The 17,084-nt window shown below is 42.4% G+C and overlaps 1 protein-coding gene across 7 annotated transcripts in view; it reads left to right on the forward strand.

Annotated features, from left to right (window-relative positions):
• Window positions 1–2,506: 2,506 nt before the first annotated feature.
• The window catches only part of ep300b (E1A binding protein p300 b), a 48,869-nt gene continuing 34,291 nt past the window's right edge, over window positions 2,507–17,084 (forward strand). For 4 of the 7 annotated variants that reach the window (XM_050068270.1, XM_050068272.1, XM_050068273.1 and 1 more), the window contains exons 1-9: window positions 2,507–4,493; window positions 6,715–7,334; window positions 9,500–9,676; window positions 13,532–13,835; window positions 14,314–14,427; window positions 14,649–14,891; window positions 16,440–16,545; window positions 16,645–16,773; window positions 16,903–17,041. In XM_050068270.1, coding sequence (XP_049924227.1) covers window positions 4,400–4,493; window positions 6,715–7,334; window positions 9,500–9,676; window positions 13,532–13,835; window positions 14,314–14,427; window positions 14,649–14,891; window positions 16,440–16,545; window positions 16,645–16,773; window positions 16,903–17,041 — 1,926 coding nt within the window. In that variant the 5' untranslated portion in view covers window positions 2,507–4,399. The remainder of the gene's footprint in view (window positions 4,494–6,714; window positions 7,335–9,499; window positions 9,677–13,531; window positions 13,836–14,313; window positions 14,428–14,648; window positions 14,892–16,439; window positions 16,546–16,644; window positions 16,774–16,902; window positions 17,042–17,084) is intronic. The other 3 variants (XM_050068271.1, XM_050068275.1, XM_050068276.1) reach the window with 1 other exon arrangement.

Here is a 17,084-nt window from a genome sequence, read left to right on the forward strand (position 1 = left end):
AGAACGGGGATGACATGCAGCAAAGGGTCACAGGTTAGAATCTAACCCATGGCCACTGCGGCAAGGGCATGGCCTTTGCACGTGGGGCACCCAGGTGAGCTACTGGGCACCAGTTACTTAGGTATTTTTATGCCTCTGCACCTGCAACAGCTGTTATGTTTTCAGGTTATTCATCCATATGTCTGTGTCACATTCTTGTGAACATGAAATCTCATAAATGTCTTGAGGGAATTTCCTCAAATTTGGCACAAACATCCACTGGCACTTAATGAGGAACTGATTAGAATTTGTTGGTTATAGGTCACTGTGACCTCACAAAACATGTTTTTGGCCATAACTCATGAATTCATATGCTAATTATGACAAAGTTTCACACAAATGTCTTACAAGATAAAATCGATCAATATCCAATAAGTCGACTTCACTGTGACATTCTGCAAACATACTTCTCTGGCCATTATTCAACACCATAATTCACTCATCTTAGATGTCCATCTTGAAACTGTGATTTTTGCCAGGGTTAAGATGCGTGTGAAGCATCTTTTTAGAACTTGTAGCTTCTTTGCTGCAACACCCATAGTTGAAGCGTTGTCTACTGTCATGGGCACATATGAATCTGTACAGACATGGGTGTAAACTGTAACTGCATGCACACTGAAAAAAAATGTTTTACACTGGGACTTTTCTTTGCACTTTGAACGTAAATAAGGTGCCAGAGTGCATACAAACACATCAAAAAAAAAAAAAAATTAAATACTGCTCAAAAGAAAAAATATTAAAGGAACACTTAAACTATGTATTTTTAATAACATTTTAGGTCTACATGTAAAAGCCCAACCAGGGACAAGAGTTGAAAACTAGTGTCAAATGTGTTTAAATTGAGCATGTCGACATATAACCACACATGCAGTTTGATCAGCTCTTTTTGTTCTTTTCTGAACATATACTGACCAGTAGGAAGTGAGAAAACATATATACAAATGCATACATATGCACAGAACATATGTGCATACACATATATCTGCCTGAGACCCTGTGTCGTCATATGAGGACACAACATTTTGGGTTTGCTGCACCTTATATTTCATTCTGCATAACTTAGTCTGCAGCCGATCCCGACAGAGATGTGGTCAAGATACAAAACCTGATCAAATTTTATGGTTGAAACTTTTTATTTGTGCTTAATAACATCTGCAGTTTAAGATTGCATACAAATTTGCACAATTTTCGCAATAGTAACAAGCTAAGACGCTGTTAATTAAAAATAACTCACATTGGGACTTTATTACTGTTTTATCGCAGCAGATTATATAGGGCAGTAAGGTGTGACAGACTGTTCCTAAAGACAAAAAGGACATTACTAGCTTTGAGTGTGGAGCATTCATTCACACAGAGCTACAAAGTGAACAAATCACAAGACTTTTAGAAATGTTGCATTATTCGCAATTTTGTTTTGTTCATGTTGCCATGTTCAGGCATTGAAATGAACAGTTGTAGATTTGAGCAGTGACCTCTAACCCACAGAGTTACAAAATGTTGCACTGTTTTCAGTCGCTCAAAACATTCAAGCATTGAAATAAACTGTTTTATACTTACTTGCACACTTGTGACTATTAAAAAGAAGCCCCTTTTTTTCCCCAAAAAACTTCTTACTGTTCAAAGACAATGATTAGTTGTCTATACTTATCAAGTCCTACTATTCCCAAATAGCTCAGAGGAATTGAAGGCGCATACCAAATAAAAGCTGGGGTTTCAGAAGGACATACACATGCAATAAAAAGAAAATACAAAATAATAATAGAAATGATTCTTACATTGTTCTTACATTGTTTTTAACTTTGATACTACACGCCATGTGTATTACATCCAATGTGCAATTATCCTGTACAGCTGTCAATATGTACCCATACATATATTCGTATATGCACATTCTTTTTTACATATGTGCATAAGTGAAAGGCATATCTATTTTCTAATTGATATATATCTTTTTGTATTTTATCTTTATTCTACAAGTATTCTATCACCATTCAACTAGCTTTTTGATATGTACTATTTGAGCTGCTGTAACGTGAATTTCCCCGCTGTGTGATCAATTAAGTTTTATCTTATCTTATTATTATTGTTAATAATAATAATAATACAGTGGAGTAAAAAGTATAATATTTCCCCCTAAAATGTAGTGAAATAAATTTGTAAAGCAGCATAAAAAGTCAATAAATTAAAATAAAAGTTCGTCAGAAGCAGTACTTCTGTACAGTAGTTGAGGCCACTGATTGCAGCTGTTATCACCGCTGTCTGAGTGATGGAGAGAAACATGGAGCGCCACTGGCCCCTACAGATTGAAATCGGAGACTGCCGACAGAGCACGGAACCGGTTTCCGGACAATCCCGAACACCTACGAAGACAACCTCCCCTCTTCTTCCCTTCCTCCCTCCCTCCTCCCCTTCACGCCTAATGTTGCTGTACCTCCAACCCTCCCCCCGTATCAGAGGAGTAGAAACAACAAGCCGCCATTTTGTTTGTGCGGACAGACCGTCAGAAACAGGAGGAGATAACCGAGAGAAGGAGCGACTCCGGCAACCGACGGCAGCCACTCCGGGAACCACCGGGAGGAAGAAAGAGTGGCGAAATCCTGTCGGTGTTACCGAGAGAGAGAAGCATCTCCGAAAAGATAAGACGTCAGTGGAGGGAAAACCGAGTCGGTGATATATATGTATGCATGAGAAGGAAACACTCCGAAAAATCCAAGGAAGGGGGTGTTTTGCGGAGCGGAGACAGAGAGGAGAGGCGGAAGAGGGCTATATATTATCATAGCGAGGAGAAAACCTGCGAAAAGGGGACAAACATCAACATGAAAAATCATTATGTGTCCGCGGCGGAGGAAGGAAAGAGTCCGCATAGACAATTATATAAATAAATTGCTGCCGGGCAGAAGGGAGAGGTGGAAAGAAAGACGGGTTTAAAGAGAAGGGGAAAATTGCCAGGATCAACACGAAGGGGGGCATTCTCCATCACAAAGAGTCAATGAGAGGATTTTGTCAGCCCAAAATATTTTAGGGGAGGGGGTGTCAACATTAGTGTGCCGAGCTGAAGCTTTCCGCTTCCGAAATAGCCATAATTTGTGAGCGACCCACCGTCATTTTATTTTATCACATTTCTCGCCTGTCGCTGTAGCTGTGCTCCGGATTTTGTGCTTAACATCTTTTTCCTCTTGGCCACTTGGACATGCTGTAAGATTGACAGGTATCATTTCTTGGAATATCTATCATTCTTTTGCATTATCTTGAGATTTCAAGAGCTTGAAAACCTGGAGGAGGAAGCAAGATAAGTAACCCCACACACCGTCCTCTGCAAAAATCAAACTAATTGGATCAATCTGACTGCCCGCTGATTGGCAATTAGAGCCGTGATTGCCCTCAAGAACTGTACTGTCAAAGAAATTGCACAAGGAGAGGGGATTTCTTTTTGGAGGAGATTTTCTATTTTCAACCCTGATTGCTGTCTGCAATAGGCATAATCGTGCAAAAGGGGGTTGCAACAACCAAATGTGCAATACGACTCTTGCTCCTTTCTGACCCAGTGCCTTGCATGGTCAAACACTAAGTGCACATTTTAGTCAGCATGGACATGCAACAGCCAAGTCATGCATGGATATATACACCCGCAATATATTGTCTTTTTATCTGAGTAGCTGCAAGAGTGCTGACTTTTCTGCAGAACTGCTGTGCTATTTATTCAGCTACGGTTAAAGCCAATGCAAGTTTCTTTTCTTAGTGTTGCACTCCAGAGATCCACACACGCTTTAATTGTTGAGGACTACTGCTGGTGAGGAAACTGTGGCAGCAGTGAGATGCCTGGTCAGGTAAATGCAACCGAGGATCTCATAACTGTTGCATGAGGGAACAGCCTCCAGAAGTTAACACAAGTATACACACATAGCAGTTTCTGGATAGCAGTTTTATTTTGGTGCCCTGACCGAGACTGTCCACTGGAGCGATTCAGACCTGCTACACGGGATTTCTGCGCCGACTATGGCGGACAGGACTGAGTGCAGCACGGAGGACGGATCCCGGGACGATTTTTGTGTCGCATCAGAGGCTACATGAGGTTGTCAGAGGGCCGCACGCTTGCCTTTTCCGCCGACTCCACCTTCCCACCTCCTCCTGTTCAAATCTGCGAAGAAACAAAATCTCCGACAGGGGAGGGGGACTGATATCTGCAGAGAGGGAGAACTGTGAGGGAAAGAGTTCAACATTGCTCTCTTCTCCCCTACCGTCCCCCCGAGCGGTGGGGGAACGATCGCAAGCATTTCTTAAAGGGATAAGGAGACGCAAATAAAGGAAATACGTTTGCCCTCCGTGGATCTACAGCAAAATTGTTTAATTCGTCAAAAATATGGCCGATAATGTCCTGGAGTCCGGCCCGCCTTCAGCCAAGAGGCCCAAGCTGTCCTCTCCAGCTCTCTCGGTGTCTGCCAGTGATGGAAACGGTAACTATATTGCATGCATTACTTCGCCGATAGATAAAACATTAACTAGCTTCGACTGTTGGTGTATTAATCACTGCCCAGTCCTGGGAGTCCCACTGGAGCTGCACAGCAACTTAGTTGAGAGCTGCTCCAAAAGTAATGCTTTTAAACATTAATTTAAGTGTAGCATGATTTAAAAAGTCTACACTAAGAGTTTGTGTAGCTAAAGAGGAAACGTGATGTGGTGCATGAGGCTGGAGCAACTTTCCTGCAGGGATGTTTTGATGTGTTAGCATCAACATGCTAACTAGCTACTAACTATAAGATCCACCTCCAAACAATGGAAGAGTCGAGTCACCCCAGTTTGCTTCAAGTTGTCTTACTCGTCGAAAAGTTGATCAATTGGAAGCACAAGAGCACACACACGTTAAACACGAAGCTACAAAAATACTCCGTAAACTTTAAGGCTAATTATTGTTAGCAAAACAGCTTTAGGAGAAAGTAACGGTAACCGAGCGAGCTAGCTAGCTAGCTAGGTAGATAACCCCACCGGACCGGCTCAGCTGAGCTCGGTAGCTGGCTAGCAAAGAAAAACAGTGATTGTTAACATGCTAACCTCATTTAGCACCAGACCAACGTTTCCCCGTGCTCACTAACCCTTTCTGTAGTTCAGTAAAACTATTTAAGGCCACGTATTTGCTGTGCTTCACGTGTTGTTAGCCGACACTGTTTTTATTGAACTATTGTACACCAGCTAGCCATTGTTCCACACTTCATTAAAGTTGCGCAAACCGTTGTTGCCCAACTGAAGATGTTGCAGTGTGTCAGTTTTGAGTGTAGTATCGTGTTTAAATAAAAGGGCAGCCCGTCTCTGAGATGTCCTCTTTCATGTCTTTTGTTTAAAAGGCTTTTTAGTTTCTTAAATCCTTTCTCAGTAGCGACGGAGCCCACTCTTGTTCACCCTCCATTGTTTGAGTCTGCACCGTGACACCGCGCTGCACTTTTTGCAGTTTGTTTTTCTAATGATTCAACACTTATCCCAAGCACATCACTTGAATGCCTTTCAGTTTGATTGTGAAATTAACTTAAATTAATTTACACAAATTAAGAATGAATGTATAAACCCCTGGCATCACCTCCTGTAATGAGACATGATGATTTAGGTAATAGTTGGCACTGTTTTCCATTTGGGATTAAACAGCCAACATTTATATCATAAAATAATTTCTAATTTCACAAAAAACTTCATGTAAAGTGTGCAAAGATTGGTGGCCACACTATCAGCTCTCCAGCTGTGTCAGAAAATTAGTTAGTATGAATTTCAGGCGTGATGCATGTTTAATTTCATTCAGTATCTGGGATCACATTTATAAAACAATGCGTAGGATCCTTACTGAAAATGTACATACAGCCAAACGGCAATATTTGACAATATCTACAAGCAGGCTTCCACCTCACCATCTGTGTCGCCAATTTCCCATCTCCAAAATGTCGTAAGCATGGGTCAAACTTTTGCATGGCAAGTGCCGTACACCTCTTTCAGGCCTCGTTTTGTGCGTATGCAGTATTTTTAAATGAGACCCCTGTGTTCATGAGTAGTCTCATGCATGAAGTCAAACACCAGCACAGCATATCTACACAGCAGCATTGATTTTTCAGGAGAATTTTATGCGATGTTGGCGTGCCAGAAGTCATTATATATGCAATCAAACATGCAGGTTATGTTTCTGTGGTGCCATCTGAAGGGACAACTTGGTTTGTCGTGTCAGAGCCTGAGCACTAAAAATTATTTCAATATATTTCACTATACTCTCAAACAGCTTTCCCTTTTCATTTGCCTCCCATTGCAGCGGATATGACTTCTGATACCCTCGCTGTTTAATGCCTGTACACCACATAACTGTAGATCCAATGCACATACCTACCTGGGTACTGTAGTGTTTACCCCTCTGCGGCTTCTCACCCTGACCCTACTGCGTTCACTCTACATGTTTGGCACCCTATCAAACCACAAACTGATGCCCAGGAGAGAAATCCAGGCTGTGAGAAGCAGCTACTGCTCGACTGCCTATCTCGCTATGAGCTAATGGTTGATAGTTTTTAAGTTGCCAGAGTTGTACCACACGTATATTAAATTATTGCTAAAAAATATTGTATGCCGTGCATATCCAGAGTTTCCAGAGCTGTGAACCTAATCTGTGATTTTCTAATTGTTAAAAATGTTAATGTCTTTCACTCCTAGATTTCGGTTCACTCTTTGACCTGGAGCACGACCTCCCAGATGAGCTCATTAGTTCCTCGGACCTGGGGCTAACCAACGGAGGGGATGTCAACCAACTCCATACCAGTCTTAGCGGACTCGGAGGAGGGCTCGGTTTGGGAGGCCAGGATGCAGCTGCGAAACACAAACAGCTGTCTGAGCTCCTGCGCGCTGGAGCGCCAGCACCGCAGGGTGGCCCCACTTCCAACAGCACAGCGCCCGGGGCTTCCATGGGGATGATGGGGGGTGTCAGTGTCTCCTCTGGTGGACCTCAAGGCATGCCCCCCCAGGGCCAGCAGCAGCAGCCTGGATTAATGCAGCAGGTTGGGATGGTTGGAGGGGTGGCAGCACTCAATCGGGCAGCTGCCATGATGGGTGCCCAGAAGGGCAACGCAGGACAGCAGCAGCAAGGCCTGATTGGGGGGCAGGTGATGAATGGCTCACCACGAATGGGTTACCCTGGCAGTGCAGGCATGGGTAACAATGGTAATCTGTTAGCGGAAACCCTGCAGCAGCAGCAGCAGCAGCAGCAGGGCGGTCAGCAAATGGGACCCGGGGGTCAGGCAGGGATGAGGCCACAGCAACCCGGAGCACTGAACAAGGTAAGACACTCAACCCAACAGAGCCAGGCATCGCAAATACTCTGGTTGTCAGGCAGAGATAGATAGATAGATAGATAGATAGATAGATAGATAGATGGATAGATGGATAGATTTCTCAGTAGCAACTATTTGATAGCAAATTATCAATTGTCTGAAGATGCAAATTTAATTAGGCTAAGATTCAAATACTGGTCTAAAAAAAAGTTGTTTTGGTGCTCTGCTGAATCCCATGTCTGCATGCAGTTTGTCTCAAGTATGAAAATACTTTCAGAATTTTCATATGAAAGATGTTGTGGCATTATATTGTTAAAAGTAAATTCTACTGTGTACTTCAGTGCAATCCATTATATTTAGGACATTAATATATAAATAATATTGGTCAATATGTCATAGCTCTACCATGGCCACACGTGGGAACCTGCATCTAAAATTTTTATTAAAGTTTGTCTTTAACATTGGGTGTCTGCAGGTCCTTAAAAGTCTTAAAATATCTTAAATTTGATTTTATAAAGGCCCAAAAAGTCATTAAAAACCCTTAAATTAGAATTCATGAGGTCGTCATTGCCATAAACATTTTATCTAATTTTATTTATCTATAAAATAAGTCAAGCTCTTGGGCGTGAAAGTCCGCATTTCTCATGTTCCAAATCTTTAAACCTCCCACAAAACTTATACAGTCTTTTTACTTTCTACTTGCACTTAACATGCTGGCAAAATGTAGATTAACCTAACCCACTCTAATAACCATATTCCTTCAAAAAAAAACCTACCTTTGCACAGCACCACATATATTCTACTTACTTTTATACTCAGCTGCAGTGTTTGAATAATAAAAAAGATTATTTGTCTGGAAACATGTCTTAAATTTGGTTAAAATGATCTTGAAAAGCCCTTAAGAAGCCTTAAATTTAGGTGTCTAATGCCTTTAGACACTCTCACTGCCTCATACATATGTATAAAATATTGAATTTTAAAATTACTGCAAAGACATTGTGGAAATGTGATTGGTCTGGATGGAATTTCTTGAGTCGTTTAAGTAATTCAAAGCGGCAGATTCATAGTAATACCACCCTAAAAGCTTTTAACATTCGAGTTTGTTACAGTTGAAAAGTAGTTTCGGTTCACAGCATGAAACACAGACTCATGGTTTCAGACCTGAGTGATGCTCTAGACTGAAACAGACCTGTAGTTTCTCTTGTCTGACCGCTGAAGAGGAGTTCTCCAGAGCAGCTGCAGACATGAGTGTGGTTATGTATTGGATTCACAGCCGCATCACTGTTCACTCTGTGGTATTGATGGTTAACCTCCTTGCTAGTCAATACGCCACAGGGCAGTTTTGACTGAATGTGTGAAATGAAAGCAGTAATGCAGAGTTTTTTGGCATAACTAGTAGTATAACTCTGTGGCGGTGCATCAGCAAACACAGGATGTTTTTTGGTAATGTCCTGTAGTTACAATATGCATCAGCAAAGTGTGTGCGTTATCTATGTTCAATGCAGAGGAAATGATACCCAAGTTGTTTTCTCAGACGACAGTTTCATTAGACTCTTAATAGTCACATAGCAACGATTACCACATCACTTAAAGTTTTTGCTGTGCTGCTATTAATACAAAGAACAGTTCAGTCTGACTCTGATGCAGCTGAAAATACTGTAGGCGAGGGTTTAAGACCATAGTTGGTGGTGACCTTGTTTCTAGAACCTAAACACTGACGTTGAGACCATGTCTGTGGTATTAATTAATTGTGGAGAATAAAGTAAGGTCAGGATAAAGAGGAACTAATATTGTAACTGAACAGTTACAATGGAAGGTCATTATAAAAGACTAATTACCAGTAGTAATTGGAAAGTGATACCATGTGGTTTCTCTAGCACCATTTACTCACTGGCACTGACAGTAATTTTATAACAGTCTAATGTAGTTTGATATGTATGTACTTTGTAGTGTCGTGTAATTATCATAAGACCTCCCATATATCTTCCTTGAATGTTTAGATTTATGTTCAGGCTGCTTAAATCATGCTCACATATGTTCACAGTGATTGATTTGATCTCTAAACTATTTATTTCCCCCTCTTCTCCGTTTGTCTCCACATGTCTCCTCTTCCCTGTTGCTCATCTCATCTTTCTCATCACCTCTTGGCCTCCCCTCACCCTGCTCTTCAGATGAATATGATGGCCAACGCGGGCCCCTATGGCGGTCCGTACGGCCAGTCTGGCCAGGGGCTGCCTGGAGCAGGGCTGGGCCCACAGCTCCAGAATAAGGCGGGCCTGCCCAACAATATGGCCTCCCAGTTTAACATGGACAAGAAGGCACCACCGGGTCAAGGCATGCCTGGGATGGTAAGATTTCTTTGGATAAACTCTGTGACCATCATGCATCTAGAGGCCACTTATATTACTGCAGATTAAAAGTGAAGTCAGCAATTGAAGATTGTTGATACACATAATCAACATGAACTTTTCATGTGCTGATAATGTTTACCATCCTGGCGATTTCACACAGTCATTAGCCATGTGTGTGGAGGTTAAAAAAAAAAAAAAACTAGGCAGATGAACTTCTCTCTTAGACTCTTTCCCCCAAGACTTTAGAGGTCTTTGCTCGCTGAGTCCATTTTTTACAGATGCGTTTTTATAATCCGTCATCTGAAAAGAATCGTCACACACAGAAACCTTGTACGCTGAGTCCGATGCGTTTTATTGTTCTGAAAATTCGCAACACGTGACAAAATGCCTCTCTCCACTGGAGTTACCTATGTGGCAGTCATCACTCCTTCCCTGTCTTTCATTTGGCACCAGAGCTTCATGAAGGGGCGGAGCTGTCCTCCCTCTGTCTCAATCTCTCTGTGCGGTCCACATCCTCCTCCTCCATCATCATCCACCTGAATATTACTTTCTGACCTGTTGTACATAGCTACCTGAGTTATGAAATGCTTCTCTGTCTTGTCGTGGCTGTGTCCCACTGCCACATGTTTGTCACTGATTCTTGGTCAAACGTCTCTTAAGGCTCTGACAGGTGTGAAAAACGCAGAAAATTGAAATTTTAATGACGGAAGAATGTTTTGGACTCAATGTGCAAACGTGACTGACACAATGGTAAGTCGTATTTGTTTTTAGATGGGCGACAATTTTGGACAAAACTGACTGACTACATGTCATACAAACTAGTTGTTTCCAGCAGAGCCCTGACTCGACAGCCACAGGTCACTCAGTGCAGGATTTCTTTTTAAATGATTTTATTGGCATGTGTTGTCACGACACCAGGGCCTTAATGCAAGTCACAGTCCAGGTGAACATCCCCCTGTTGAGTTATCTTTATATCACTGGCTATATAATATTTTAACACCCATCACCAAGGCTGTCATGTCTTCTTGACCGACCTCTTGTATTAGTCATCGACCACTCTGTTTGTGCGAAATGTAGTTTGGTATTTAACTGCTTTTCTAATCTTTCCCTCTTTCTTTCTGTTACTGTACGGCTCTGTGATAACAGTGTTTACAAGTGTAGTCATTTGTTCTGAGGCCCTTAATGGCAATGACACTGATAAATTTGTTATTTTGTCATCTACCGAATCCTGACAATTGGACTTGGAGGTTTACAGTGCAAAATTCTTCTTTCGTAACATTTTTGTGAATTAAACTCATCCACAAAGTTTTGCGCAGTTAAGAAAGTTTGGTGAATCTGACTAGGTCCACCTGCATTTTAGATAATAATTCAGTTGGTTTTAATCAATAGTTTGTCGGACGACGGATGCTACAATCATAAACTCTAGTTGTTTGTTTCGTTCAGCAGCAACAGAGTGAGCAGCGCAGACTGAAGAAGTCAGATTTCACTAATCACGCAATGGAAGTAAAGAGAGTTGACTGACAACACAATGGCAGAGAAATTAGTAACTGGTAGCTAAATTACCTGCAAATTACTTCTACAGATGTTTAAGACGAACTCAGTTGTCTCACATGGCAAGCAGTCCTATGGTGAATAGAATAATCATAGACGTGGCTGTCTTGCATGGGATTTTAGTGAAGAAGCTCAAATCCCTATTACAATAATCTCACCTACCTCAGAGAAATTAAACCGTTTGAAGTGAGATTAACCAAACGCCCCAGAACTGTCAGATCACTATGAGTCACTGAAGGTTATTAACGTCCCTGTTCAAGGCCATAAATTGTATGTAAATGTACAGAGTGGCTCTAAAAATGTTGCCCCGTTTGTTTGCTCGCCATTTCAGACTCTGTTATCCATCAGTTTTTGCTTCTCTTGGGTCCCTCGCTCTGTTACATGCTATATCTCATATGATTCAGATTAGAGCTAGACTGATAAATCAGCCAGGCTTATATTAGCTTGTTACAGATATATTGGTATTGGAGTATATGACTTTGCAGGACATAAATGCTAAACTAGATTTGAGTTAAATTAGAATCAGTGTCGCCGTTACATAGTTTGTCCACCAGAGAGGTCCATCATTATCTGATTTTTCTAAAAACTCTTTAAAAACCTGTTAGCCCCAAAAATCTGATATCTGTTGAGCTGTAATTCAAGTGAAAGTTGGACATTAGGGAGGTATTGAATAAGAACAATTAGGCGCTGATCATATTCAGCCCATGGAAGTGATCAGTAGTCAGCAGTCAGCAGAATAGGATATTCCGAATTAGGCTTTATTTCCGATTTGAGCATTTTCCAGTTAGATGTGGAATATGCTTATATTACTCAGGTTATAAGAGCATTCTTTGGACATATATACAGCGCATTTGGAGTATGCATCTCGATTAGGGTTTTTACCACAGTTTGTGACACGCGTCCTCTGTTTTTTGGGGGGATATGTACAACTATAACAATACCGACCTTTTCTAGGAGGTAGTTGAAGGAAGGAAGAGGGAGGCTGTGATCGCATGGTCGAAGCCTAAACAGCTCAGTAGGAATATGCTTTCTGGGAATAAGGACAGAAAGCATATACTCTATACCCATAAACATACTCTCTGTGTCAGCTGCACAGTTGTATTACAGGCATGTATTATTTCTTATGCTTATTGCGATTTGGCTGTAATTAAACACAGGCTTTATTTATTTCAACAAAGAACAGTCTCATTCATGCTTTAGGTGGCTTTTCTGTTTTTAATTCCACAATAGCTGGAAGCAAAGTTCTGAAATTGACTTTTTTGCTTCATTATTCACAGAGCATTTTAGAGTGTGTAATCGCTGAATCACTTAACTCTCAAGTATTTTGAGGTATTAGACTGAAGACACCGCCTTTGCTTCATTAACAAAAACTTTTACAAGTTCTTTTGACAGTTAACACCATATCAATAATCCCTTTGACACTGCCTGCTGAAGGCAGAATGTCGCATCATTATCCCACCTCACTGTTCTGTATGAAACAAAGAGTTGCTGAATCGGGGGGCAGAGTTTTCTTGCCTTTAAGCCGGCAGCAGAAGTAGTAACAGCACCAAATTGACGGGTTGGGACGGGTTGGGACGGGATGGGACTGGTGTGACGTTTTCACAACATGTTATGTGTGCGACCTATCACCAGGAGATTTAAAAAGCAGCTGGAAGCAGTTAGCAGCTAACTCAAGAAGATAAACAGCAGCCAAAAATGTCCTTAGGTTGGGGAGACAATGACATGAGAGAGCTTCTTTACCTCTGAACAGAGAACGAGATCATCCGCCATATAATATGGACGGTAAATGATTATTACCATGTTGTGCTACTGTGATTGTTTAGAAAGCGCTGCCTGACTTGTATGTCATATTTCACACTAGTGGCTGTCGCTGTTGTTACATATCACACTCATTGCGCTTCTTTTGCCGACATGCATGCATGCGACAAAAATCACACACTGGGGTGGCACTATGTTGGTGTTGTTTTGGCTCTCTATAAAAAAAGCAAAGACGGCATAATGAATGATCTTCGTTGCGGACTTATCGCAGGATCCCTGCGTAATAAGGGCTTCTGTCTATGTCTTAATCCTCTTGTGGTCAGACCAGTAATTTCACTTTAAATCAGAGAAAATCTGCTATACTGCACACATAGTTTCTCTCTGATGCTAGACGACAATCACAAGAGAAGATTGATCACTGGATTGATTTGTTACCCGCCAAGTTGTTACCAAATTGGCCATCGGATGTGGTCCTTGAACACCTCCTCATTACAGTCTTGGTTCTCTAACACTCATCTATTCCTCTCTCCTCTCTGTCCCAAGGCCTCTCAGCAGCAGCAGCCCGGAGCAGTTGGTGGCGTATCCGTTAGCGGAGCAGCAGCAGTAGGAGGGGCCCAGGTTGGGCTCAGTGCTGTAGGGGCGGGTCCCGGCGCAGCGCCCCCTACCGCAGACCCCGAGAAACGGAAGCTGATTCAACAGCAGCTGGTCCTCTTGCTCCACGCGCACAAGTGCCAGCGCAGGGAGCAGGCCAACGGGGAGGTGCGGCAGTGCAACCTGCCTCACTGCCGCACCATGAAGAACGTGCTCAACCACATGACTCATTGCCAGGCTGGCAAGTCCTGCCAGGGTGAGTCTGTTGAATTATGCTGATTGCTAGTTTTATGGTGTGTGGTTTATATCATAAACACTAGGCAGTGTTTAAAGTTGTCATGTATCTGCAGTTCATTTTACCTTTTTTTTGCTTGTTCTTGTATGTTGTTTATATCCCTCTTGGTTTGCCTCCCAGTTTTTTGTTGTATCAGAATGAGTTATTCTCTCTTTAGCTGGCCCTTCTACTGTATGTTTTCCTCTCTTCTCTCATCTGGACGTAGTTTTATTGTACTGAATGATTCATACAATAACTTTCTGAGTCTCTGGCTTCTCTCTCTTCCCCCTGACTTTCCTGGCTTTTTTCCTCTTTCTCTCATCCTTTTCTTGTCTCATTATTCATCTCCCTCCTTCACTCTGTCACAATTTCTCTTTTCACTTGTTCTCCCTCTCAATCCCTCTTCTCTCTTTTTCACGTCTCTTCCCTTTTCTCAAACTTCTCTCTCTTCTCCCCGCAGTGGCACACTGTGCCTCATCCAGACAGATCATCTCTCATTGGAAGAATTGCACACGACATGACTGTCCTGTATGCCTGCCACTGAAAAACGCTGGAGACAAGAGGAATCAACAGTGTGAGTGTTTCTCACTCTGTGCGTGTGTGTCTTTGAGCAGTCTACATGCTCAAGGCTCTTGTCATTGACTTATTACACAGTATTATCTACCATGAAATGATTGAGAGTCCTGTTACTTAAAGATAAAGTGAATGACAGTCAGCTTGAAGCCACAGATGCTCATCCTCTGCTACCTCCCGTCTCATCAATCCTCTCCACCCTTCCTCTTGTTCTCTTGACAGCTCTTGTTAACAGCGCAGGGGTTGGTTTGGTGAACTCCTTAGGTTCAGGGGTGCCTGGTGGACAGTCCAACACTCCAAACCTGAACCCTCCCAACCAGATCGACCCCAGCTCCATAGAGAGGGCCTACGCTGCGCTAGGCCTCACTTACCAGGGCAACCAGATGCCACAGCAGCCACCGCAGGCTAACATGCCAAACCAGGGGTTGCCGGGGCAGCCTGGGATGAGGACTCTAAACACCATGGGTTAGTTTACAATGTCATTGTGCACATCATTAATTATACTGCAACCTACTAGCACTTTCACTGAGCATGGGTGTTCATTTTTGAACTTGCTGACAAACAATACAGGGCTGTCTTTGGTTTGGTCTCGTTTTCTATCAAATGACGAGTGGGGCATCCCAAAAATAAAAAGCATATTAGTGCAAACACACTCCGATGGGGGCCGAATGAAGGTTGACAAAAAATGTTACGAAACGTTCAGAAAATTCCTGCGCAGCGTTATCCAAGTGTCTTGTATCCATTTGTGGATTAATGGAAATATAAACACAACTATCTTTCCTAAACTATTGTTTAACAAACCATTTTTTAAAGCTATCCGAAAAGGCTTTGGTCATTGTTGGATAGTGTCTGGTGTCAGGTACAAATGGCCTCCTTGGTCTCATCCAGCTGCAAACTGACTGCTGGTTTAAGACTTTGTCACACAAGTTCAGTTTGTATTTTGCTGGATAGGTTCACTAGATGTTAAAGTCCTAGTGAAACATAAGTTGGATCGTCTTGAGTTTCTATACTGTGACGTATTTTCCAAGCTGAATATTTGAGCGGTGTACAGTTACAGGAGGGATTTCAATCACATACTTTGCATTGCATTGGACCACTAAGAAGTGGGCGGGCTTAGAGTTTAGCATGATACAAAGCTACAGCGTAGTCAGCTCCACACACCTTCCTACTTTTGGGCATGTTCAATCTGAAAACAATGTGCACCGTTTTGCTACCAGTTCTGGGTTGAAAGACATGTTTCCTCTACATTCTATGAAACACTGTCCAAATGGGCTGTGAGGTACGTTTTGTCGTAGGCGGTGGGTGTGTCGGAGGTGTTGCAAATCAGCAGCGATGTGTAAATAAACCCTGTCGCACTAAAGGCAGTGCACTCGCGTAACAAAACAGGTTGTTCAACGCTCCACCACCCGTTTAATTAAACATTTTCCTGCATTTTGTCAGAGCTAAACATGCCCCTGTTGTTAGATCAGGAGACAGACAAGGGAGAGATGAATGAATCAGACATCAGCCACATTGTTTTGGAAATGAAAACTCTAGTTTTTGCCCTCTGATACCCAAACACACATCTCTTCTTATCTCCCTCCATATTGCTCTGTCAGCTACTACGACCCACAAATGGTAAAGTGTGGTTTTATATGACCGATGTGGGTAGTTGGTCGCCCAAAGTCTCATTTAATTGGATGAACTTTTGTAAACACTCCTGAGTGCAGGGTGAGTCATCAAACATTTGAGATGATTTTACAGGAGGAGAAAGACAGACTCCGATAATGATTTCTTTTCTACATTTTTGTCATAAAACAAGAGATAAATGAGCAATTAACACAGGGACACAGGATTAAAACTGTGAAATGTATTTTTCATTTTACTGGATCTTTAAAGAAGAAAATCAGTGAATCACCGTACTTGTTCTCATGAAAATGTTCTGATTGGAAGATGCATCTTATATTGTCAGCATTTCCCAATTAAAATAATATCATTCAAACTCTGTAACTCTAACTCTGTCACTGTTTCCAGGTGGAAACTCCATGGGAGTGAACGGTGGTGTGGGGGTACAATCTCCCAACCAGCAGTCCAGCCTACTGCCAAATGCCCTCTTGCATGGCAACATGAATGCACAGAGGTAGGAATGCTGTAATATAACTGACTAAGAAAGTCAAAATTAGCTCTGAATTGGCTGAAGTCTCACTACTTCCTGTCCTCCTTGTCTGTCATTTCTCAGTTTGATGAATGATGGTGTGGGGAACCTGGGCTCCATGCCCACAGCGACTCCTCCTTCTGCCGCAGGCATGAGGAAGTCTTGGCATGAAGACATCACGCAGGACCTCCGCAACCACCTTGTCCATAAGCTGTGAGTCTGCTTTATCTTGCTACCAAGAACTCTCACTATAGCCGGGAGCTAAAAAAACGATGATATGACATCATTTTCAGCGCTGGGTGTCATTTTGGGCGCCTTAACTGTATCTGTGTGTCCTTCTTGTTTGTGCATGTGTGAGAGCAGCGTGCAGGCAATCTTCCCCACTCCTGATCCAGCGGCCCTGAAGGATCGGCGGATGGAGAATCTGGTGGCTTATGCCCGAAAAGTAGAGGGTGACATGTACGAGTCAGCCAACAGTAGGGTAAGACACCATCACATGCAGACTGTAAGGTATTGTGGTATGA

The sequence above is a fragment of the Epinephelus moara genome, chromosome 18, assembly GCF_006386435.1.
Source record: "Epinephelus moara isolate mb chromosome 18, YSFRI_EMoa_1.0, whole genome shotgun sequence".
Classification (NCBI taxonomy): domain Eukaryota; kingdom Metazoa; phylum Chordata; class Actinopteri; order Perciformes; family Serranidae; genus Epinephelus; species Epinephelus moara.